Source organism: Episyrphus balteatus, chromosome 3, assembly GCF_945859705.1.
Source record: "Episyrphus balteatus chromosome 3, idEpiBalt1.1, whole genome shotgun sequence".
In the NCBI taxonomy this organism is placed as follows: Eukaryota; Metazoa; Arthropoda; class Insecta; order Diptera; family Syrphidae; genus Episyrphus; species Episyrphus balteatus.
Genome location: NC_079136.1, coordinates 81,252,949 through 81,278,537, shown reverse-complemented (window position 1 = coordinate 81,278,537; position 25,589 = coordinate 81,252,949). Strand labels below are relative to the sequence as shown.

At 30.5% G+C, this 25,589-nt stretch overlaps 1 protein-coding gene across 2 annotated transcripts; it reads right to left on the bottom strand.

The window, feature by feature from the left end:
* Positions 1–1,318: 1,318 nt before the first annotated feature.
* LOC129915602 (zinc finger protein 567) lies at positions 1,319–24,584 on the bottom strand. Of its 2 annotated transcripts, none has more exons than XM_055995219.1 (5): positions 23,554–24,584; positions 8,941–9,069; positions 4,680–5,419; positions 2,578–2,674; positions 1,319–2,506 (listed from the first exon to the last, which is right to left on the bottom strand). In XM_055995219.1, exons 1-5 carry the CDS (start codon positions 23,741–23,743, stop codon positions 2,355–2,357), a joined length of 1,308 nt encoding a protein of 435 aa, XP_055851194.1. In that variant the 5' UTR covers positions 23,744–24,584; the 3' UTR covers positions 1,319–2,354. The 2 variants fall into 2 exon arrangements, with proteins under 2 accessions (XP_055851194.1, XP_055851195.1); XM_055995220.1 differs by lacking the exon at positions 23,554–24,584 and adding an exon at positions 9,245–9,373 and having other exon boundaries at positions 1,320–2,506.
* Between the last annotated feature and the right edge of the window lie 1,005 nt (positions 24,585–25,589).

The following is a 25,589-nucleotide window of genomic DNA, read 5'->3' as shown; positions in this document are numbered from 1 at the left end:
GTGCACAACTTTTAGTGACGTATTAAAGAATAAATAATGTCGATGGCATGATCTCTTTACATCAATGGACATGGACAATGCTCTTAAATAAACTGCAGATCTCCTATTGAACTCTGATATTGGAGAATCCGGGTGGGCCTCCAGTTGTTGATGACGTAGGATGCTAATCTCGAAGTTGTAGCAAGGGAAGCTATCACTTGTTGAAGGATGTACATAACTGGCTAATATACATAGGCTATTATAGCCATCAATAAGAAGTGACTGGCACCAGCTTAATGGTTTGGGTAGAGACTTGCTGAAGTTTTCCTGTCAAACCCCGATAGTTGAACCTTTAAGAGAAGGATCATAACTTTTCCAGAGATAGAATTTGCTTTACAACACGTACGAAGTAATAGTGAGCCTTTTTGGAACTGCATAGACAGAGCCATAGAATTGGGGCAAAGTCTATTTTGATGCACGACAGCATACCACTTCAGTGTTCAGTGTTCTAAAGTGATTCCGGAATATCTTTAATAAGTTGGTTCACCAACTTTGGGTTGACCACCCAGAAATGTAGATTTAAATTCAATAGAACATGCACGGGAAATCCTAAAAAGACGCCTTTGCGACCAAAATCCAACTCAAAACAATCTCCAGTAAAAGAAAAGTCGAAACAAGACCTTAAAAACTTAATTTGTATAATTAACAGGCAACTCTTAGAGGAGTAGTGAAATTTAATTTTTCTGCGTAAAATCTTGTTCACGTGAAACTCTCAATAGGCCTGAATATGTTGCTGTTAAGCATTTTTTCCAAAAACAAGCACACAAAAAATACGCACTAGAATTGTTGCGCATTTAAAAAAGCTTTAGTTTTGATTACAAATTATGTAAACTATAATAAATCAATAAGCTACAAAAATGGGAAACAAATTGCGGACTGGAATAAATTCTCAAAAACAGAACAATTTCACTGGCACGTATACATACAAATGTTTTTGATCAAACCCTAACATACATACTGTAATCCACTTATCCCATTATAAAATTACGAAAATCTAAATATGAAATGGTAAAGCTTCAAAAATATTTTTTCTTAACTGGATATTAAAAGATAAAAATGGTTTTTTTTTTTAGTGTAAACATAATCGGAAAACGAAATTTAAAATCATTTGCTGATGATGTCATTTTCATCTCCCATTTGAGTACAAAACAAAAAAAAATTAATAACATATAGAGAAAATAACAAATACAAAATAAAATAAATTAAATTTACTTTTTTATAAAATAAAATTGTGAGAAAAACAATATTCATAAATTGCACATTTTAATGTTAAAATTAATTTTAAAATAAAAAATTAGTAAATAAAATATTTCTTTATAAAAACTAAATAAAAAAAAGCTCTTACACTAAATTGCAGTAATTGTTACAAAGTAGGATCACAGTGATCATTTGTTTTGTATTTTGTTTTCTTTTTAATTTTTGTTTCTTATTTTTTTCATAAGAAAAAGTAGGTTTCTTTTTAAATATATTAGAGAATTGCATTTGATTTTTGTTTTCTCGTTTAATATATTATTTTGTACATTTTAATTGCTGTTTTATTCTTTATCCACTTTCTATGGTGTATATTTTGAAGACAATTTAGTTAACAATTTTTACATAAAATTGTACATTAAGATTTGTTTGCTTTTTTTGCTTTCTTTATTTTTGTAAAATGTAACTTGTGCGATTATTTTAATTAATTTTTTTTTATTGCAATATACAAATGTAAGATTTTTTTTTGTATACCCCTACTTAACTTATAAATTAAACATCAATTACAAAAAAATATATATAACAAATTGAAATTAAAATAAACAAATATTGCAACTTAAAGAAATTTTGTTTGAAAATAAAAATTTATAATTTTTACCTTTTATCTAAACTCACACCTAATTCATCATTACACAGATATTCAGCCATTTCAGTACTTGAAGAAACAAAATTATATATAATTTGTATATCAAAATACTTGTATCATTATAATGAAATTTGATATCAATATCAGTACATTAATAAAAATTTAAATTAAAAAAAAATCTTAATATATACAAATACATACAAAATACATACAAATGTATATATAATTTATATTTATGTATATGGAGCTTTAAAATAATAAATTTTCTTTTTAAACAAAAAAAAAAATTGTTGGCGCTCAGCAGGACCAATGATAGAATATCAATAAATTTCTTTCGTCAAGTTAAATCTCATCATCAATTATGTTTGATATATAAAATCAATTAATTGAATTTATATAACAATCATTTTGAGATAAGGTATTAACAGACTTTGCGAATGAAATTTATAGAAATCTACCAAAAGTCCTTGTACGACCCTCAGGAACCGTGTAGCGTACTATTCTGGTTATTGTTATTGTTGTTGGTGTTGTTGTTGCTGCCATTCACATTTTGAGCGGAAACCTCGGACTTAACACGTCTAGCGATGTGCGAACGCGTGTGCTTTCGTAAGTGATCTTTGCGATAGAAACCTTTATTTTTAATGTTAAATAGAAAAATTTTATTGGAGAAGTGTTTTATGTGAGAAAATTATTTTACTTACCTTTGCCACATTCTATGCAAACATGCTTTTTCTCGCCGGAATGAATCACGATGTGCAAGGTTAATTGTTCCTTGCGTTTAAATGATTTCATGCAAATCTGAAAATAATGAAATATTTGAATAAATTTTGACATAAAGACTTGTTTTAAGGGCGATGAAAATGATTTTAAGAATGAATTGAGTAAAATAAAAGCGTACAAAAAAGAATTAATTTTTTTTTCAAGAAAAGTTTATATGAAAATGGTAGCTGAATGAGATTAAGCAAAAAAAAAATATGTTACACTACCCGATTTGATGCACAATTGTGCTCGATTTACGGCATTTTTTATTGTCGCTCGCAAATTTGAGAAAATTGTATTCTTAAAAAATCTCAAATTCAAAAAAATGTGCCCATTAGGAGGGTACCCACTGTGCACTGCATTCATAAATTATGACCTAGTTCAGATTTTCTAATTTCGACTTAACTGAACCTAACTTGAACCGTCCACAAATCAATTATGGACTTGATTGATATTTTGGGTTACAACCAGTGTTGTAAAAATATCAATTGAAAAAAAATCCACATAATATTAAAAAAAATATTTATTGCAACTCAAAAAAACAAAAATTGCAAAAATTTGATTGCAACTGAAAAATATTTGCATTAAAAAAATATGTATATAGCATATAAAAATATTTTGCATTAAAAAAATGTGTGCAATAAATATTTTTTTTTATATCCTTCGAAATTATTAAAAATTTTGGCTATTTGACCATACATTAGCAATTTAAACTACAATATCGAACCTAATGTAAGGCCAAATAGTCAAAATTGTAAGAAATTCGACGAATATTAAAAAAATTTTATGTACACATTTTGCATTGATTTTTTTTTTCCAATGCAGACATATTTTTATTTTCTTTATTGCAAATATTTTTCAGTTGCAGTAAATTTTTTTAATGCAAATTTTTTTCACTTGCAATAAATAATTTTTTAATTTGTAATGGAAAACAAATGCATTAAAAAAATCATTTTGTACAACCCTGGTTACAACTCACTCAAGTGTCTCAAAAACTTTGTTGTACAAATTCAAAAAAAACAAAAATTATTGCAAATAAAAAAAATTTCGACTAAAAAATAAATTGTTGCAACTGAAAAAATTTGTAATAAAACAAATTTTATTTCGACTTAATTTTTTTTTGTTTAAAAAAAAATATATGTTGCAACTAAAAATATTTTGCATTGAAAAAAAAAATTCTTTTGCAACTGAAAAATATTTCCAGTGAAAATAAAATTTTTATTGCAAATAAATATATTTTGAATTAGAAAAAAATTGATTCCAAATAAAAATTTTCAGCAGAAAAAAAAATTCAATGCAAAATGTGTGCTCTAAATATTTTTCTAAATTTTTATTGAATTTTCTTTCTTGTTCGACATAAGTTGACTTATGTTGTTATTCCTTGTTGCCACAGATATATGGTCAAATAGTCATTTGAATTCGACAAATATTATGTAAAAAAAAATATTTAATGCACACATTTTGCATTGAATTTTTTTTCCATGCAGAAAAATTATTATTATTAATTCAAATATTATGCACAAAAATAATTTTGTAATGCCAATATTTTTCAGTTGCAATAAATATTTTTTTTTAACTTCAAGTGCTTTTTTTATCGATATTTTTACAAAAAAATGTGAAACGAAAATCCTTAATTTAAAAAAAAAGTGGGTTAAACGTGCTTAAGATACATTTATTTGTAAGCAACAAGATAGCGCGCAGTTTTTTAAAAAATATTTGCAACTAGTATATTCAAATTAAATATTCAAATTAAATATTTGATTAAAACTGAGAGATTTCGTTTTTTTTTTAAATTTATGAAATAATCTTCAAAAACTAGTGCCAAGTTTAGAAAATAACTTAATTTCGCACAAATTCTAGCAAATTACTTCAATTATTTTTTAAAACTTTCGAAAACTGACGCATTTTTAATTCTTGAAAACCTAATATAGGAAAATTACTTTATTAATAATTTTTGCTAAAAAAAAAACAGTAAAGTAATTTTAGAAAATTTGTGCAGTTAATCAAGGTGGAATCAATATTAAATTTTATAATGTATACTCACATTGCACACATGTGGCCGGTCTGGTATATGCGACAACTTGTGCCTGGTCAAGTGATCCTTTCGCTTTAACGCTGCATTACATATATCGCACACAAATCTTCGCTCAACAGCATGTGATATTACATGTTGTTCAATTAAACTTCGATCGGGATATGCCATTTGACATTCCGGACAACAATATAACGTCGAACCATCCAGAGCTTTTGTTTCACGAATCTCACCTGGTTTCGGTCTAGGTTTCTTCTCCTTTGGTGGCTTCTTTTTCTTGGTTTTCTTGCCAGTTGTCGTTGTACCAGGTGTTGTGGTTGTAGTTGTATTAGCAGTAGCTGGTGCTGTTGTCGTAGTTGGAACTCCTGTTTCTGAGAGATTGGTAAGGTGGCCGTCCATTCCAACAATTCCTCCTCCATTATGATTGTTGTGATTGGTATTATTTGTATTGTTTGGAGTGTGTATACCACCGAGTGCTAGGCTCAAATTGGCACCGTTCTTTAAGACCTCACCCTTGATATTGAAACCGGATGCGGTATCTAGATTTCCTAAATTTAAATTTCCTGAGTTAATTTGTGAGCCGACTATTCCTGAAGATTCTTTTTTTATTGTTTCGGAGTATTTAAGGAAGTGTTGTATTGATATTGGCAGTGTTGCTGACAGCAAATGAGATGAATAATCAACAGTATTCGCTGTATTTGCAAGTGTTTGCCAAGATTGGTTGACATTTTGTAGAATTTGTTGATTAATCACTGTTAAATAAAATATAAAACAGAAAAAAAATATATTAACATGTGTTTTAAGTTTTGTAAATTTTTATTATTTTAAATATTTCTTAATTTTTAATATATATATTTAATTATACAAATTAAGGCCATTTTTTTTTATTTTCTTCTTTTAGTTAAATGAAATAAAAAAATAAAAATAAAAAAAACTTCTCCATTTAGTACATCTTATAAAAAACTTGTTGTCCTAAAAGTCGTACCTATTTTCATTCATATATAAAATTAGAAGAAGAGGTTACATGTATGCTTCCTTTTGCAGTATGTTTCTTCCAATTGGTATATTTTTTTTCGACAGACAAATAATAAATTTGGACAGCAAAAATGCAATTTTTGTTTAACCCACATACGGGTGGGAATAACTTACATAACATTTCTGTTTGACTAAAGAAAAGATTGGCTTGACTTATTTATCAGTTGTAGAAAATTAAAAAAAGAAAGTTTTTTAATAGAAAAAAATGTTCCACATACGCCCTAGTGACCCATTCCTATAATACCTTATGTTATAGGCTATATCTTTTACAATTCACTGTCAATATTTTTAAAAAGTTTGTCTAATAAAAGAAGATCAATGAACAAACAATAAAAAACATAAAAATAAAGAGAAACAAATACAAATTAAATATTATTCGCTTGCAATTTTTTGCATTCTTATATATATGTAAATCAATGAACCTCGGCTGTATACGCGAAAAATTGTGACTCATCCTCACGTTCCGCGTGAACCTGTTAGCATTTTGGTATAGATTGCAATTTTAAGGTCAAGTCATATGACGTCAAGTTCAACTTTAGACAAAATCGGGGAAGAGTTATAATCCCCTCGAAATCGAGATCATAACAAAATCGAATTAAAGGGAGAAGAATAGATAAATCTCTTAAAAGAAGTGTTATTAGAAATTAGTACTGAGTTTTGAATGTTTGTTTTTTAACAATGCGAGGGGTTATTCTAGGTATTCTCCTTCCTAACTTTTTCAGAAATTTGAATAATAAAAAAAAAGAATTAGGCCTCTGACACGGATTTTTTAAGGCCCCGAATTTTTGAAAAAAAAAAATCAACTAATTTGTAAGCGGGGTATTTTGAGTGTTTTTCTGATTTTAGGAATCTTTGAAAGCTTGCAAAAAATTTATAGAATTATAGGTGAGGTTTATAAACGTATATGTGTGGATTTCTGAAAAATGATTTTGCACCGAATAACGGGAATAACTATTTTTGCTACTCCAATTTTTTTCACCGTTTTCAACCAATTTTTTATTTTGATAAATAGATAAATAAAATTAATAAGGAAGATAGATAATAGGTATAAGACTCACAAATTTTATTTAGCTTTATTATGCAATTAGTTCGAAATACGATGAGTTTTCCGAAAATCTTCGCTAAATAAATGTGTTTTGAGTTGATTTTACCGTAGATAAGTGACTCCAGGAAAAAAGAGATTTTTTCTTAGAGTCGGTTCGACAAAGCTTGATCAAATAAGAAATAATAAGATCTAAGGAAGTTTTTCAAATCTTGTTTTCGAAATTGAGAAACCTAAGAGGAGTTCTCTTTAGTTTTCTTAGATTGCTGAGCACTTTGAACCTCTGAAAACTAATATATTTATGTATTTAAATCTAGTTTGACAAAGAGAGAAAAAAATTAATGTTTCTTTTATTTGTCTACTTTATTTATAAGTTATAACTAATTCCCTATTAAAAAGCAATTTTCAAACTGAAAAAATAATTCATGAGATTCTGTCGTTGCCGTTCAATGAAAATTACGTATGTCAATTATTTCTTTTTGAGATATTCATTTGTCGTGATTTCTAAAATAATTTTTTTGTAACACTTAAAAAATAAAACTTTTGCAATTAGGTACAAAGTGTAAAACCAAAAAAAAAAAATGGACTTACGAAGTTTTTTTTGAACGCAAACGATTAGCTCTTCACTTCTTATAGGTATTTTACAAAAAAAAAATAAAACACAAAGTTATCAATATACCAACATGTGTGGTGCCAAATTCATTTTTTTTTTTAGAAATTTAAATGTAAAAACAAAAATTAACTCATAGAAAGGCAAGAAAATAAATTGCATAAGTTAAGAAATTAACTGACTAATTTGTATATACGTCAAACCCAAATTCATTTTTTTGAATAAACACAAAATTATCAATTCAATAATGAAAATTGATTGTTACTTTTTATCACGAATGTCCTACTGCCCTCGGCAATAGAGGAACAAAAAACAGCAGAATAAACTTAAGTACAAGTACAACAAATTTAGGTACCTACATGCATATAAATACCTACCTACAAGTGAAGATATATATTTCCAAAAAAATGTCTATTCCTCCAAAAAATTATTCAAACACTGACCCCACCTAACACAGACAGTGTCTGTTCCATCATACCTTCATACATATATTTATATCTAAGTTGGGTGTAGGTACCTAACCAACAACGATATCTATACATCCGTCATGTACACACTTTTACTGACGAATTCTCAATTCCTATATTAAATAATATACAACATAATACTAAACATACATATCCTACATATATGTATATATTTATTTATATATAAATGTACCTATATATTCTGATTGTAATAAAACGACACGAGCCACACAGAATGGACAAAATAAGGCAGCAGCCCAGGAATATCCTTGAAACTTTCACTTTCCCTATCCCTCACCTCAGACATCACATCAGCCGCCCTCATTTGTCCTTGTGACTTTTTCGAGAGAAAACTTATTTAAATTTAATTTCTTTGTTGTTGGGTTTCTGTGCTGTTTCGATTAAGGAGAAGCTTTGCTCTTTTGTATATCCTTGCCCTTAGTAACAACAAAATATTTGAAACTTTCACTTGTACCTTATTCCATCAATGAGACAAAATATAGTGTTATTATGCTAAAGGACCTTCATAAAGCTACACAAATGTATAGTTCCTTTTGAAAATTACCTATCTATTGATTTTTATTTTCTCTGTCGATCTAAATTTGGGCTATTCCTATAATATTTCATAGAGACACACGAAGGAAAAGAATCAGTCGATCAAATTTATTATTTAGGTATAAGCTCTCGCATGCTGCTCTAACACTGTAACCTGTAAGTAAATGAACTCCAGAGACAAAATGAGAGAAAGAGAGGGAAAAAAAGAGAGAGCGAGAGAGAGAGAGAGAACAAAAGCCGACGTCAAACTTTCGTTGCCTCATCGTGGCTCATTTTCGGAACCGGATGAAATATCCTCACACCCTTCACTCAAAAGATTATTTACCACAAAATTATATACATTCTAGCACATAAGGTCCTTTTTATGTACAAAAGCTTAATTGGGCTAGCGCGTGTACGCTCTATATATCCGGTAACTTTATTTCCCCCAAAAAAAAGTTTTTTTTTTATTTTTTCTATTTAAGAAAAGAATCTATCAAGAAAAAAAAACTTTTAAAAGTTAAATTTATTATAAACAAAAAAAAAAAAACATTACAAAAAAAAATTATGAAAAAAATAACTTACCTTCTTCGCGGTCCCGTTCGATTTTTGGATGAATTTTTCCTTTATGATCGGACGAATTAAGGAAATTCAAATCACCTTGCGGTTGAGTATATGGTATCGAGATATTCTGTCCGTATTGCATATTATTGGCTGAAACAATACAAAAAAACACACAAGAAATCACAATTAATTTCAAAACACCAATAATTTTGTTTTCACTACTCTACAAGGACATTTCTTATTTATGTGTTTTTGTTTTATTATATTTTTAAAGAGATGCAAAAATATGAAAAAAAAAGCGAAATTAAAAATCACATAGATATACTTGAAATGGCACGGCAATGGCAAAGGCAACGGCACAACACAGAGGACAGAGCACCCGGTATTCGTTGTTGTAGAAAGTAAAAACTTCCCGAAGAGCAAGAAAAGCAGGAAAACCAACCAAAACTGACAACGAACACACAGAGAACACACAAACTTCCACCAGCTAATACCAGGATGCGTGTACTGTCGTCATCTGGTTGTGCTCTTCAGCGAAGGAGTAAGCAGCAGCAGCAATGTATAGATAGGAAGGTAGGTAGGTATAAATTGTATAGATAGATAGATACAAATATAGCAAAAGCAACTTTGGAAAGTTTCTCTCTGTGCATGGCTTTTCACTTTCGCATAGAATTTTCATGAACATACCAAAAGGAAAAAAAAAATACCAACTGAAATAAACCAATAAAACACACTCTCACCCTTTGCCACCATGATCATTCCAATATTATTCATGAATTTCCCCAGAAAACGAGAGAGAGCCTAAGAATAAAACCGTCTGGTGGGTTGTAGGAAATTGCTTTATTTAGGTCATGATAATACATTAAAAGGACTTTTTTGTAAGTAAGATAAAGTCAAATTTTTAATTGGGCATTAATTTTGTGCAATTTAGATTTCAAGATTTGAAGGCTCTAATTAAACAGGACAATAAGACAGCTGGGTATAAATGTACATATGTTAAAATTATTAATGTTGAGACAACTTTAAAGGTCGGTCACCTGTAGGATTAGGCCCCCAAGTTTTAATTTAAAGCGTACCAAGAAATGTCCCTACATAAATGGCTATCATTTCCGCAGAACTGACATGGCCAAAAGGAGCTTAATCAATTAATATAGGTATTTGTTGATTTCTTTTGCCATTTTTAGGACCCACAACTTAACAACAGTATAATTTTGACAGTCAGTGATTTGTCCGTCAACCAAAATCTGATTTTTCTGATTTAATATTAGTGATACATTTCATTTATAATTGAGTGTCTGTGATTTAACGTGGGTCACTGTGGCGTATGCGTAACTTTTTTTTTATTGAAAAATCAAATTTCACTATTCTTGAATAATTAAATACAAGATATGACTTTGCTGACCATTCTCTGACGTCAAATGATTTAATTTTTAATGCGAAGCTTTGCAAAAGTTCTAATTAATAATGTTTTATTATTATTATCGGCTAGTGAAAAAAAAAAATTATTTTCGATATTCAATTTCCGATTGGTTATAGTTAAACGAATTTAAAAATATGTAGAAAGCTAAAATATATAAAAGAAAATTAAGTGATATGCAAAATTTAAATTTAAATTAATTAACTTGCATTTATTGACAAACCTCTAACTCTTAAAACTCGGTTGAGGGATACTTTTCAATACAAATTTATCCTAAGACCGGGTTTTAAGAGGAAGAACTTTGTCAAACTCTTACTGATTGGGATTGGAAGAAAGAGGAACGATAACATTGCACGATTAGATATCTTGAAAGATTGTAACACGGTAGATTCATGTGATAGTAATTAAGAGAAAATAAAAAATGTTTTTATGAATTTTTCAAACCTTGACCTCGAACATATATTTTAAATAGATAAATAAAAATGGTGTTTTTGTAGAGTGTTCAATTTCCTACAAAAATATACATAAATATAGAAATTCGATAAATAGTCGAAATGTGTTTTTTAATATGAGACTGAAGTAAAAATGAAAAACCACAATGCTGAGGATCTTCCCATTAATACTTGGTGAGTAGGTACGCGTTTAAGAGGTTTTTGGGTAATAACCGATTTACTCATATAATGTTTTTCGAAAACCGATCATTAAGGCAAATTACCAGGAAATCTTACAATGTTAGGAACGAAAATTGATGTTCTGAAATAAGATTCGAATGCCAATCAAGAATTATTGAGTTTGTGAATTTGTTCTTTACAATTCAAGGGAAGCCTAATTCAATAAAACCTATTCACTCAAACATTTTTCTGTTTCTTCCTAAAATTTTAGCAATTCTCCGCATGCTTTCGAAAATTTTTGACTCAAACAGCTGAGCTGCTGAGTAGAGAACTTGTCGTTATTCTGTATTTAAAAACTTTGAATGCGTGACCAAAATTCTCAAAACAATGTGAATAACATTGTTTTGAGTATGTTGGTCATATTTCGAGATATAAGCAATGGACTTTTAAGATAAAAGTCTTAAATGAATTCTGATAAGATTGTTGAACGAATATAAATGTAAAATTACTAAAGTTTTGTCAAAAAATTAGAAAAAAAAAAAAAATTAAAAAAGTTTCGACATTTGATTTTTTAAAAATCGATAAAACATCAATATGGCCACCTTCAAACGCTTATAGCATAGAAACGCCGCACCCAATGTTATTGGTTATGGTCTTAAAATGAAGCTTAGAATATACAAATGGTTTTTGGTTTTTTGTAAAAAAAAACAATTTTTGCATCCAACATGGATGCCATGGCCATACCGAAAAGTTATTTTTGTAAAAAAAAAAAAAAAAACAAAAAGGTGAAATGAGAACCCATCTCCCTCCAAAACGGTACACCATTCAAAAAATCGCACAACAAAAAATGTTGGCAATCCAAATTTCATAACATTTCTATACAAAAACCAATGTCAATCTGAAAGAAATTCTGCCCGTCAACGCTGGGATAGGGTCATTGCGATGACACCCAGTCCTAAAACCCTGTCAATGCGTCCCAATGGCATTGACAGAGAGATTACACGATCACACGATAGTCAATGCGTTGACCCAAAAATGTGTTTCAACGCGAGTGTCATCGTACCCGTCAACGCAATGACAGCAGTTTTCGTTGACGATCACACCACGTGACACTCTTGGGACAGATTGTGAGGTCATTTTTACGTCAGATAGTCAACGCGTTGACCGATTTCGTTGAACGTGTAATCATGATTCTCTTTAATCACAAAGAAAAGAAAAACTCATTTATTTTTTAGTATTTAACACTTTGTTTGTTTTTTTTTTTAGGATTCTAGGATTCTTCTATAGGGATTGTCATTTTAGTCACACGAGTCATCTTACGACGAAAATCTTCGGCGCACTGCAAAAATTGACTCGAGAAAAGTCGGCATAAATCTCCAAAGTCGACAGCAAAAGTGCTGATGGGCAGGTTCAGAAACGTTAGGCCCTAAATATTTAGGTAATTTCTCGGTCTCTGATTGGTTAGCTGTCAAAAAAATCTTTCCAATTTAGGTAATTTTATTGGAAAGCTAACTGGAAAGTTAGGCAAGAAAATTTTTCCTAAAAATTTACGAAAGTTTTTCTTGTCAACATGACAGCAGATTGTTTTTAATTAAAGAATTAATTTAGTAAAATTGAATTTATTTGTGTGAAAAACGAGTAAAAAGTGCATTATCGGTTATAATTAATATCATTTATTCATTAAAGTTAAGTGAAATTTGGTGTCTTCCCCATGCGGTCGGTAAAATACTTATAGTACAGGAAAGATAGACTTTTTCGTGGAACGAAATATAGGACGGCTGAATTTTTCAAATCTGAAAGAGGGGTATTAGAAAAGCTTAAGTCATGATAACCATTTCTCTAGGACACACGGTTTTGGAGATATAGAGCGATTCGCGTTTTTCGAAATGGCGGATTTCGCCAGGGGGGTGGCGTCCCGAAAACCAGGACTTAAGCTTTTCTAATACCCTTCTTTCAGATTTGAAAAATTCAGCCGTCCTATATTTCGTTCCACAATATGCCTGTTTTTTTACTAACTTTCCTGTACTAATAAGTAAACTCGAAATTTGACAATAGCATCATATCCAAACTAATTTAGGCAATTTACTCAAATTTCCGTTCAAAAAATGACTTTGGCTAAATATCTAGCCCCTAATATTTCCTGAACGTGCCCAATGAAAAAAATATAATCGAGTCCAAATATAAAAATTCTAAATTAATTTAAAATAAAAAAAAAACATCAGAAAATGATTTTTTAAAAAAGAAATAAAATGAATTAAAAATGAAAACACTGTCAACACAGATCTATGAATCAAGAAAAATGTCTAAGACATAAAAAAGTAAGTGACAAATAAGTGGTAACTGTCCACATAATCTGAAACTATTTTCTACTGCTGCCCACTGAAAAACGAAAAGCATACATACATATCGAAATTTTTCATTCAAAATTTCGCTGTGCTATTTTTTTATGGACAATTTCGTTTTGCTCCAGCTGCATACTAGGCTTTAAGATTCATAAATTCAAAATTAAAAAAAAAGTGTAAAAATGGGAAAGATTATGCAAAAAGATGTTCCCGTAAGTAAGATAACAAAAAATTTGTTTTATAACATTTTGAAATGTAGTAGGTGAAGTTTCTTACAGCTACATAAATGTATTATTAAAATAATAACAAACCGCCCGCCGTAAAAAAAATAAAGCTGCTCATTCTCCGACATTATAATGACAAGAACATTAGACAGATAAGTTGTCACTCGTATAAATCCGGCAAGTATCGTTCAATCTAAACTGAAGCTGTAATTTCATTGTAAAGTAAAAGTATTTCATTAGATAGTTCTCGCAATTGCATGTGCATTTTGCATACAAAAAATTTTGAAAAGGATTTACTTTATGATAATATAGAACATTTCTTATAGGAATGTCTGTTTTTCTTATAAGATTTTCTTTCTCTAATAGGCGATTCTTATATGCACTTTCTGAATTTCTTCATTTTTGGAATTCATTATTTATAACTTGTATATTTCGATTGATTTATTGATAGATTGACTATGTTGCAAAGAACCTAATCATAAAAATAAAACTAGCCTCAAGAATCATCAATGAAAGCAAGAGAAAATTCAATTCGACGAAAGGACTACATGAGGTCATTGCCCTCAACATATTTGTGTACCTAATCATTTGAGAATACTTCACCATATATGTAAGTATAAAAATCCTATAAAAGAAGGTAGGTAAAATATTTGTATTTTTACTGCTATAGTTTTTTATATAAAGATTTATTAAATTTATTGTCCAGCATTTAAAAAATAAGTTCACGATTGCAGTACATTTCCTATAATTTTTTTTTTTGTGTTTACTGAGAAAAAAGATCAAGCAGAAGAAACTGAGAAGAATGAAAAACAAAAAAGAAAGTCACCACATCTCTTCCTTACACCACCCCTATCTACCGCATATCTGCTTATCCATGTAAGTTTTGTAGTAGTGTGCACCCACCGTTGTCGGCTTTTTTTTTTCTGTTTATTATAACTGTGTTTGTAGCACATATCAAACACCCTTCTTCCTTCAATTTTTTTTTAGTTAAAACAGTAAAACACCCACATAGTCGAGCTGAGCCGAGTTTTATAACCAGTTTTTGTACGAGGAGAGGGTGAAAAATTGAAGAATCTATGAAGTTTGTATATGTACCGACTGTCGATACGACTGAATTCCTTTATTATCACATTCACTAGCAAACAGGGGGGTGAATACGCGACAACAACAAAGAAGCAGAAACAGCAGTTTTCCTTCTTTCTTTTTGGCTATATATGGGGGATGAAGGATACTTAGGGGTGGGATGGCATGTGGCACAGAGACGGTGTTGCCATATTATCTAATAAGTATTGAAATTGATTTTTTGATTGTTGTAAACAGAATCGTACACAGTTTCATCAGAAGTTAGGATTATTCTATCAAGCAATATCGATTTTTAGAGTAAATTCATCTACTAAAATTATATGAACCCCTATGTTAAAAAAATAAAGATTTCAAAGATGTTAAGGATTTTCTAGTATAAATTAAACCTATATTGTAGTATGTTTTCTGTGTGTAGTATAGGTATATTTTATGAAGTAGTGAAAAAGTTACCTTTTTACATCATTTTTCGAAGATTTTAAGTTGGAAAAACTATCACAAAATATGTTTGAAAATGCTCACTTTTTTACTTTTGGGCCAATGTAGTTAAGGATGAAGTCAATTAAACAAAAACATATATGCTAACATATTAATTCCTCAAAGCTCCGAAAACAACCATTGGTTGGTAGACGACTGTTGATGTCAGTTTTGTTAAACAACTTGGTATATTTTCCTTCAGAGTCAATTCAGCTCAAGCAATTTATTTTATTTTTAAGCTGAAAGAACATTTCCTTCTCTTAGCTAAAAAAAAAGAAATTGCTTGAGCTCTCCAAGATTTTCAAATAGTTTTTTTTTTAATGCTTTAATTAATAAATAATACCTACAAAATAAGTTTTGGCATTTCTTAATTGCCAGATTTTGCCTTTTAAAATACAGTCAGATCCCGAATTTTAGGCATAGTATGGGTCTTTGGTACATTTAAAAGTTGAATTACACAATTACATTCGTCTGAAAATTTTAGTTAGAAATACTTTTATTTTAGCAAAACATTTTTCTGCTTACATCAAGGGTACAAGGTGGCCAATCTTCATGTGTCCCATGTACAATATACATAAAGTCTCAATATTTTTGACATAATGTAGGTTGTTAAATCTAAAATTTTAATATTAATGTTCTCAGAAAATTGATAAAATAAAAAGCACAATTTTCAGAGCCCGAATTGTGAAAAACATTTTTTGTTTCCATTTCGTCCGTATGTAGTACATTCCACCGCGAATCTGCATTTTTTGACATTTTCACTTTAAAGCGTCATTTACCTTGTTATCGGTCCCTCTATTCACTGCGTCGACCCCTATTTTCCATCTGTTGCCTAGAAGCCTACAATATCAATTTTCGTTACTCGAGTTTCCATAATGCATGTGTTTCCAAAACTTGAAGCCATTTTTCTCAAAACTGCAATTTTGCAGATTCGTGGTTTTGGAGTTGTGCCCACGATTTAACTTGGGTTAAATTAAGCATTGGAATGTGGAGAACAGAACTGCATAGAAAGTTTGAAAAATTAAAAAATGTTTGTGATTTTAGTTAATGTTTCATTTCAAGAAATTGTTTTTTTAGCACAATGTTGTAACAAAGCTTGATCGTATAAGATAAAAAGTCAACATGTTCAAGATACCATCTCCACAAAAATAGAACAGGACCAACTCAGTTCGTATTGCCAAAAAAAAAATCGCCAACAATTTTGAACATTTTTTTTGTCGAACAATTTTTTGTCATTAAATTGAATACTTGGTTTGGAGTTTAAAACCTGTTTAAAAGATGGTTTTGTACTTTTAAAAACAAATTTTATGTTTTAAATGAAATTTATAAAATTAAATTGAAAATGTAACATAAAGCCTAGTATGCAGATCGAGGTAATTGTTTTCTCCACTTTTTTTCCGTGAGCTATATTATGACAAATACAAAACGCGAAACGAAAATGTGATTTTTTAATTGGAGCTGTGCACAACTGTGCTGAATTTCGTAAAAAATCTTGGCTCGGCAAACTTTTAGAAAGATTTTTGTATGGGAGCTAAAACTAAGCTCGATTTGTGTAATAGGCCTGAGGAACAAAAATTTAAATCAATAGGAGGTAGATAAGGAAAGTTCAAGGGGTGATTCTTGGATATATGTATTTAAAAAAATTGTTCTTTAGCTCAATCTACCACTGATATCACTTTTTGTTAAAACTGTGCTATCTAGGTATAAAGGCGCATTACTCTTTGGTAGCTTTCGGGTGTCACCCCCAAATGGGTGACACCCGGGGCGGTCCGCCCCCTCTCGCTACGCCACTGCTTCTGGATACGGAATATCCTACTTATTCTGAATTTTCAGCTGTGTAAAATGGGCCTTTTACTGCCTTAAACCTTTATAATGAAAGGAGTACGTTCCAGGCAATTTGGGGCCAACAAATTTTGTAGTAACTTGCTCAAAAAAAAAATAAAATCATCACTCAAAAAACGCTAAAATAATGGTGTTTTTCAAAAAATCATATTGCAAAATTTAGCGCCTAAAAAATATCTGTATTAGACGTCTAACTGTTTTAAATTTTTCTTTATTAACTTTCCCTTGGTATAGCTCAAATTGTCGTACAAAATTTCCTTTACACATAATAGGTAACCACTTTTTCGAAGGCTTAGAAAACCGTTCATAACTCAGTTTTGAAATTTTTAAGAATTTTTTAAACACCTGTGCTATTCTTGTAACAAATTTATCTATCGTAAAAAAAAAAATCAACTCTCAACGACTTGTTTTTTCGAAAATAATTTATTTCTTATGGTGATGATAATGATTTAATTTTAAAAAATCCTTTCTTTTACGTGTTTACGTTTTGAAAATAATCTAGCAAATATAGTTATAGTAGATTTTTGTATCTCTAATACATATATACATAGTTTAATTTTGAGTTCCAGTCTATACCACAATAGTAACAACCTGGTCATCTTTTAGTAGATGCAGCCGGGGTTCATGGATTTATAAGACGCTATAATCAATTCAAAAATATATTACTGAAAATGTCTGCATCATTTGAATGTAGACATTCTTCTTTTTTCCAATATCATTTTTGATTAATGAAAAATATTTCTTTTTGCAATATTATTTTATTTTTAATGTTTTTTTTTATGCAATAACATTTATCTTAAAACAAAATATTTAAGGTAATCAACGATAAAAAATGTTTGCTAATTCAAATATTTTCAATTAGCAATAGGTAACATTTTCGTATAGGTAATGCAGAAAAAGTTCCTTATCCATTGAATTTTTTTTAATACAATTTTTTGTATGTAATTGCAAAAAATTTTTCGAATTTGTAATAGAAGGAAAAAGAGTTTTTAACACCCTGGTTTCAAAATACACAGTAATTTTTGTTAAATCCATTTGTAGACAACTGTAAATACTCAATTATAGTTCAATGTTTTTATCATGTATTAAATGTATTTTAACCACCGGGATATGGACCCAGACAAAAATTCAATTTGTTTTCGTTTTTCATAAATTGCAACAACAAAAGTTATATTTATGTAAGTACCTACTGTAATTGAAATTCTTATAAAAAAATTTCCTACTTTATTGTATTGATAATAATATTTAGCTTTTAAATGTTAACCTTAATAAGTGTTTGCAATATTTCTATATGTATATCCTCTTTGGAAGGAGACAAAAAATAAATGTTTTTCTCAAACACATAATATTTTTTCCAAGAAATCCATCCAATGTAAAAAGAAACCAAACAGAATTCATAAGCAGATGGCAGAGAAAATTGTATTGTGTAGGGATGATGCCGAAACGACCTCGACTCGACTAAAGCAGTAACTAGGAACCAAACAAGGGAATCAGGCGTGGGAAGTTTTCAAGGATATCTGATGTTCTCGTAAAAGGAAAGTAAGTGTGAGCTTTTAGCTTGAAAAATGTATAAACATAACTGTATAAACAATATGAATAAGGTTTGGTTCGAAAATGGATATAGGTATAAATATAGGTACATGGCTTTAATTATTCCTGTTTTTTTTTTAGCTGAAACAATGAAAATATTTGAAGTTTCATATCTTTTTCTTAGAAAAATTTAAATAACGAAACTAATTAAAAAATACCTACATACCTTAAAGAAATAAAAAATTGAATTTTAGTTTTTTTTGGACTAGTTCACCAAAGTTAAAAAATTTAAAACACTCCAATTGAAACAAATATCAAAATATAGTCGACCAACAACTAAAAGTGAGGCATTGGGTCATATGCATACAAAATAGTAAATGCTTTTACTTGAAAAATTGTAAAGTATGAACGTTTTTTATCCACATTTTGTGCATATCAAACCTAGTTTATACTTATTAATTTTCATATTGCTAGTATTTACTATTTTTTATGCATATGGGCCATTGTAGAAACAATATCAATAGTCGTGTTCTCTTGATAAATCAGTATTTTACTGAGCAAACAACAAATTTTATTTATTTATTAATAATAAAATCATTTGTTGTTGAAGAGTCAAAAATGTAGGAGTTTGAAAAAAATATTTTCTGTTAACAACAAACGCGAGAATTGTATTTATCCTTGGCATTCATTTGTTGTTGAGCTAAGTACTGAGTTGCCAATAAAACACGACTAGTAAAGCAAATTTTGATAATGCGATTCTTCTTCAATGTTTGTATTAAGTATGTACCTAAGCATTGAAAAAATAGTCATATGTAAACTTTGTAATAAAATCATGAAATTTGCATTGTTTTAGGACCACAGGAAAAAATCACGATTTTATCTTGTAGGCCAACTTAACAATGTGTCTTTTGCACAGTAGGAGGTCTGATGTCCCAAGAGAGCCAAATTCTTTTTTGTATCTCATATTGTTTTGTTTTGCTAATTATTTTATTATAATTTTTTTTCTAGCGGCGTTATCAATTAAAATTGTCGTCCGTAAACCGACTTTGCAGACAACCAAAGTATCAAAGTAACAGCAGCAATGGAGGCTATTCAAGATCTTAGTCCACTCAACTTAGTAATTGAAAGTGCTGCTAAAGGAGCTATCAAAAGATTTTCCAAGAAAGGAACTGGGACTGGAAAATGCATAGACATCAGAGAAAAACACTTCCTGTCCATATCCTCAGAAGAAAACATCCTTGATTTTACAAGAGATGTCATGGTCACAAACTACAACTTTGTAAAAAACTACAAAATACACCTCAGTAGTAAAAAATATCGGAAAGGTGAATCTATCAACTACTCATTTTGTGAAAGTACCATCAATATTATTATACAGACGGGTCGAGAACAGCAGAAAGTACAGGTCTTTGGGTCTAATACCAAACTCTCCGTACCAATGGGTCAATCCCCAAGTATCTTTCAAGCTGTAGTAAACGCCATTGTAAAATGTGCAGAAATAAGCCTCAAATTAAATCACCGGAGCAAAAACATTACCATTAGGTGCGTCCCACCAAGTCAGATCTCTGAGCGCTCAGAGATTTTTTAAGTAAGACAAAAAATGTCTACTGAGCGCTCATTTTTTTTCTGAGATTTCTGAGACGAAAATTGTTTCGATTCAATTTCTTTTGCTTTCTTAATTTTTTTTTTTATCACAATTTAATATTTGAAGAAAAGTTGCAATTGTGTGAAGTTGCAGTTGAAGTGTTGGATTTGAAAAAAAAATTGGGTTCATGTGAGAAACTTGTCCCACAAAATTATCTTGCTCTCTTTCAAAATGACATTGAGCCCTCAGAGATTTTTTCTTCGTGGGACGCACCTATTATTTCTGGTAGAGTTAAGCTGCCATAAAAGCACTTAAATCCTACGAAATCAACTCCAAGCTTGTATTGGAGTGTATAGGCTATAGGGAAACATTACGAACTTGACAAAATGGGACCCTAACCGTATTGCAGAATAGGAGAAAACGTAAAACTTTCTTATAATTACTGGTCTTCTCACGGGCTACTGCAAACTAAGAAGGCACCTAAGCATTTTTAACTAGTAGAAAGATGGTTTATACCTTTTTGAAAACGGTGTTTAATGCAGACAAGAACTTCATCCAACTTTTTTTCCCTCAAAGCTAGCTATATGTATCTATGTAGGCATGTACCTAGGTATGTAGGTACCTATTTCAAATGAGAGAAAAATTAAAAATTTTTAAGTTATGCTAATTTTAAGTGTTTGTTAACATTTTCCAGAAATTTTATATCGAATCTAATGTATTTGGGTTCACTAAGCCTAAAAATCACACTGAGGACCTCTAATTTTGTTTTGTTAGATATTTTCATTTTCCACATTTTGGGGATAATTTAATGCAATTTTTTTTTAGTTTTTTTTATCACATGTGCTTTTAAATTTTTATTTGGAATGTAATTTAATTCGGTTCTGTATGTAGGTAAATAAAAATCCAAAAAAAATTTTATTTTTATTAAAAATTTGTATATGTGTGTTGGGCAGTGTTATTATTCAAACTGGTAGATGTCATGTTCACAAAGCCAAAACCACGAATCTGCAAAATTGTAGTTTTGAGAAAGACGGTGTGTTTTGGAAACTCATGCAATCTTATGGAAACTTGTGCAACAGAAATTATTGATAGTTTAACCCTCTATAGGCACACCTCTTTTTTGTGACGTGATAGTGAATTTGGTTTATACTTTTCCATGTAGCTATAGAACTTTTTTCGGTCTCAATATTTTATAGAGATTCTTACATGAAATTGATGTAGAATTTTCCGAGGAATTCGAATATTGTGTTCACAATTCTGACCACTTTTTTGAAAAATAGTAATTTTTTTGTTGTCCTGCCAAATTCGCACCCGTGTGCCAACAGAGGGTTAAACTGCTAAGCAACAGATGAAGGATTCAGATCGACGCAGTGAGTAGAGGAATCTATAACAAGTAAAATGATGCATAAAAGCGAAAATGTCCAAAAATGCAGATTCGTGGTCATGGAATTGTGCCGACGCGACGTATTTTATTGCTCATTCCCTTTCATCAATGTTACATCATACATTTTCAGAGCCGATTTTATAGATCAAATTATAAGAAATATCCCGATATATTTTGTGAAAAATTACATTTATGCGTAAAAAACTTATTTGAATGTTTCTTTCATTCGCTTTGATGCTTCACAAAAATGTTCATAGTCCAAAGAATGATATATGTATGTGGAAATCCATGGTATCGGCGATTAAGAGGGCCTAAAATATTTGAATGTAAAAAGATCACAACTCCCACCCAAATTTCTCACTGCCGTGGTTGTGAGTATAATATGGCTCATATGAAAAAAAATTATAAGTTCCACAAGTGGTATCATAAGAAGTGGAATAATTATGTACCTACATATAATTTTTAAATAATATGGTATGGCTTTTAAAAAAAGATATTACTATAGTTGTTTGAAAGCTTTAGAAATTTATTAATTAATAATAAATATTCATATTGATCTCAATTACCAAGTATAGTTTAACAATTATAATAGTTAAAACCAATTGGCCATATTACCCTATCATAGTATGTTAGGGCCTACCGTTTTAAATAAACAGTTTTATTTCAAATCAACCTTAGGTCCTATTACCCGTACCTATATACTTAAAGTCAGAAAATGTATAGGGAACACGTAAAAACCTGGCGAAAAGGACGGTAATATCTTACCAAATACCTACCGTAGGACACAAAATGTAGGAAAAACATATAAGCTAGGCCTATTTACCCGCACCTACATAAGGCTACAAAATGAGGCTATGGGAAAAACAGAACAAAATTACAAAATTAAGACAAGTGCAGAAAAGAGCAAAAAATGCTAATAATTCAAAAAAATTTAAATGTCAATTTTTTTAAATCCACCCATTTAGTAATTTTGCTTCTATAATACTTTACAGGAGCAACAATAGCATCTGTAAAGCGTTATAGAATCAAAATTGTTTCTCGGGTAGGTAATTGGAAACAACCTCTTACCTCTAACTGATTCTAATGTAGGTATAAAATAGTTTATGAAGATAAAATTAAATTTAGAAAAGATTAAGGATACATGGGAAATAACTTCATTTTAGACAACATATCAATGAGTATCGATTTTTAATCTCTTCATTAATGGCACATAAATTTATTTACCAGAGTAACTTTGAAAAACCATATGTCACAGTTACACATTATACTAATCGACATAGAAAACAAGAAAATTTAGTTCTCCAAAAACTTCTCTTATATACAAAGTCTAGAATTTCTAATTGGAATATTGATGCTTATTATGTGATAAGGGGCAAATATGTGAACAAAGTATATGTGGTGGAGGTAAATAAAAGATCAATTTCCAGCTGTTTTCTCTTATTCACCCAAAAATAAAAAATATATCAACAACAACCACCCCATATAAAGTAGTTAAAGTTCATTTCCAATGAATAATTTTTGTATAGAAAGTATGTAGGTAGTTTATTCTCTCAAAGCTCAAACCGGCAACACTGATGTCAAAGATTGTGCTTGCTTGGCTGTCAAATTGGTGGAGCGATGCCGGTGGTGAAAAATGGTGGTGGTTGGGTTTAGATTTTTGTTGGATTGGGGTGACGATGATTGTGTGATGGTGATGAAGAAAGCCGATAGATGGTTAGATGGCGGCGGTGGTGGTTTTTACCCCACAAAAACAACAAAGAGGGTGGAAGCAGAATGTACGGCACATATATGCTGCCTAACATACATATGTACTCTACACATGGAATATACAAACACTATATTAGTAGACGGCGATATCCCGGTGAAACGAAAAACGACTACTGAAGGAAAAAATCAATAAAAACGCCATTAGCCAAAGTCGTGTCGCCGAGAAGGAAGAAAATAAATATCGTAAACCAAAAACCGATAACCAAAAAAAGAAAATCTTTGTCCCCCCTTTGCGTTACTATGGCGACATACCCTTTTCTTATATCACTTTCTATATGCACTCTTGATTTCACCCGATCACGTGAATAAGTGAAAATATCACTTTTTTTAACAGTAGGTATTTTTAGGATCACGCCTTAGAGAGAAAAAACTTACCTGAGGGTGCATTTTGATTGAAATGATTGCCGTTCGTCTGGTAACGTTGTGCAGCATGATTGTCGTTGGCGTTGCTACCATTTACACCCGGCGTTGAAAAAGCTCCCGGCGTTTGTGTGTCGTGGCCAAATTTTGCCGCAAATTGATGGATGCCCGAGAATGGGCCCCCAAATGCCGAAAAATTCATCATTTTACCGTTTTTTTTTTTTTTTTGTTTGGTTGGAAAAATCTCCACCGATTCTCCGGCAGAAAATAATGTTTAATGTATCCCGGTTGTAGCGAAAGTAGTCTCCTTTATAACGATGATGATGGTTGCCACCCCTTCAATTGAATAAGGGTATTCACTCTCACTCACCCGCACTCACTCTGGTGCACTACTACGACCAAAAAGCCCACAACTCCTAATGGTAACGAAACGGTAAAGAATGACGACAAACAGGCAGCCGGATGGATGGCTAGATGGCGCTGGATGATGACTATGTGTGTTTTTTTTGTGCAAAGAAGCAAAAAAGAAGGAAAAACACAAGGCAAGAAATATGGTAAAGGCCGTGAATCTAACGAGAGGTCTCTCGGCTTTATCGCCACACTACCCGCACGACAGCACTATACTAACGGGAATATAACGGATGACGTGATGAGGAGGGTTGAAATTATAATTTTCCTTTCCTATGCCCTTTATTGTTTTTTTTTTTTTTTTTTACGATAGTGTATAGAAGAGTGTTGATGTATGTTTTAGATTTTCCTCTCTATTTTCCAGAGGGGGATATTGTATGCGTTTTTATTGGTATTTGTATGGGTTTTGTGTATGTGTTTGTGTATTAGGTTATGTTGTAGGAGTTCTATACAGCGCCGGGTATGTTTGTGTTTTATGTTGCACTCACAATACCATTAGAAACTCGTAATTTTCATGCGCGCACACACACGGATACGGATACGGAGACATGACAAGCATTAAAAATGGAAACACAACACCGAAGAAAAACAGGAAAATTGGTTTAAAAATTTTCACTTGAAAATCTTTTCACTATGAAAAATATAATTTCCAAAAAAACAAAAAATTTTTTTTTCTTAAAATTTTTTTTTTTAAGATAATCTCTATTTTATTTCAACAAAAGGACATTTTAGAAAACACGAATTCAAAATTAATTAATTATAATTGGAAAATTAAATTTTTTGTATTAAAAATGTAAATATAGAAAGGAAAAACAATCGGGAGCACTGGAGCAGTGATTGTTTTATGTGTGCCGCGGTAGAGCTGTATATACACACTATTTTATCCAAGGAAGCAAATAACACCAAATACCTAACACTGTGGAGTAAAGTGTGTGTGGAGATAACGAGGCGAGGATGATGATGATGCCATTGCCTTGCCCTGCCTTGTCATGCCACACAGAGTCCCATCATACCCATTTTATACCTACCTATAAGCAATATCAAAAATCAAAAACAACGATTTAAATGGGTGTAGGTATATGCGGCGTTTTTATCATCACATGGATAATGGTATAAAAAGGGAGCGAAAGTCCTTGAATGTTAGACACATTTTATGTGACTGTGTATTTATATAAATAATACATATATAACTTTACTTTACTCTCTCTCTCACATTGTTTGAGTGTGTGTGAACCTTTTATCACTTTCATTTGAGTACGATACGGGTGCAAGTGAAAAAGCAAGTGCTCTGCCGAGATAAAGTGAATGCACTTTGCGGCGGCATTATTGCTATTTGGTCTTATTTTGAATGTGTTTGTTAATTATAAAAAGGAAGTGAAATCAAATAAGTTGTGAAGGAGTAAACAAGCATTTTATTTTACTATTATAAGATTTATTATTTTAATTTTTTCTTTAAAAAACAAACTCACGCACATTACTCTTGACACTTTTTATTACACTTAAATTTATCATTTAGTTTGGAATATTTTAACTTAAAAAATCAATTCGTTTTTTAATTTTTTTCTTATTTCTTGAAACATTCAGTTGAATTCAATATAAAGTCCAAGATTTTAGTTTTCAAAACTAAATACGGTTAAAAAATT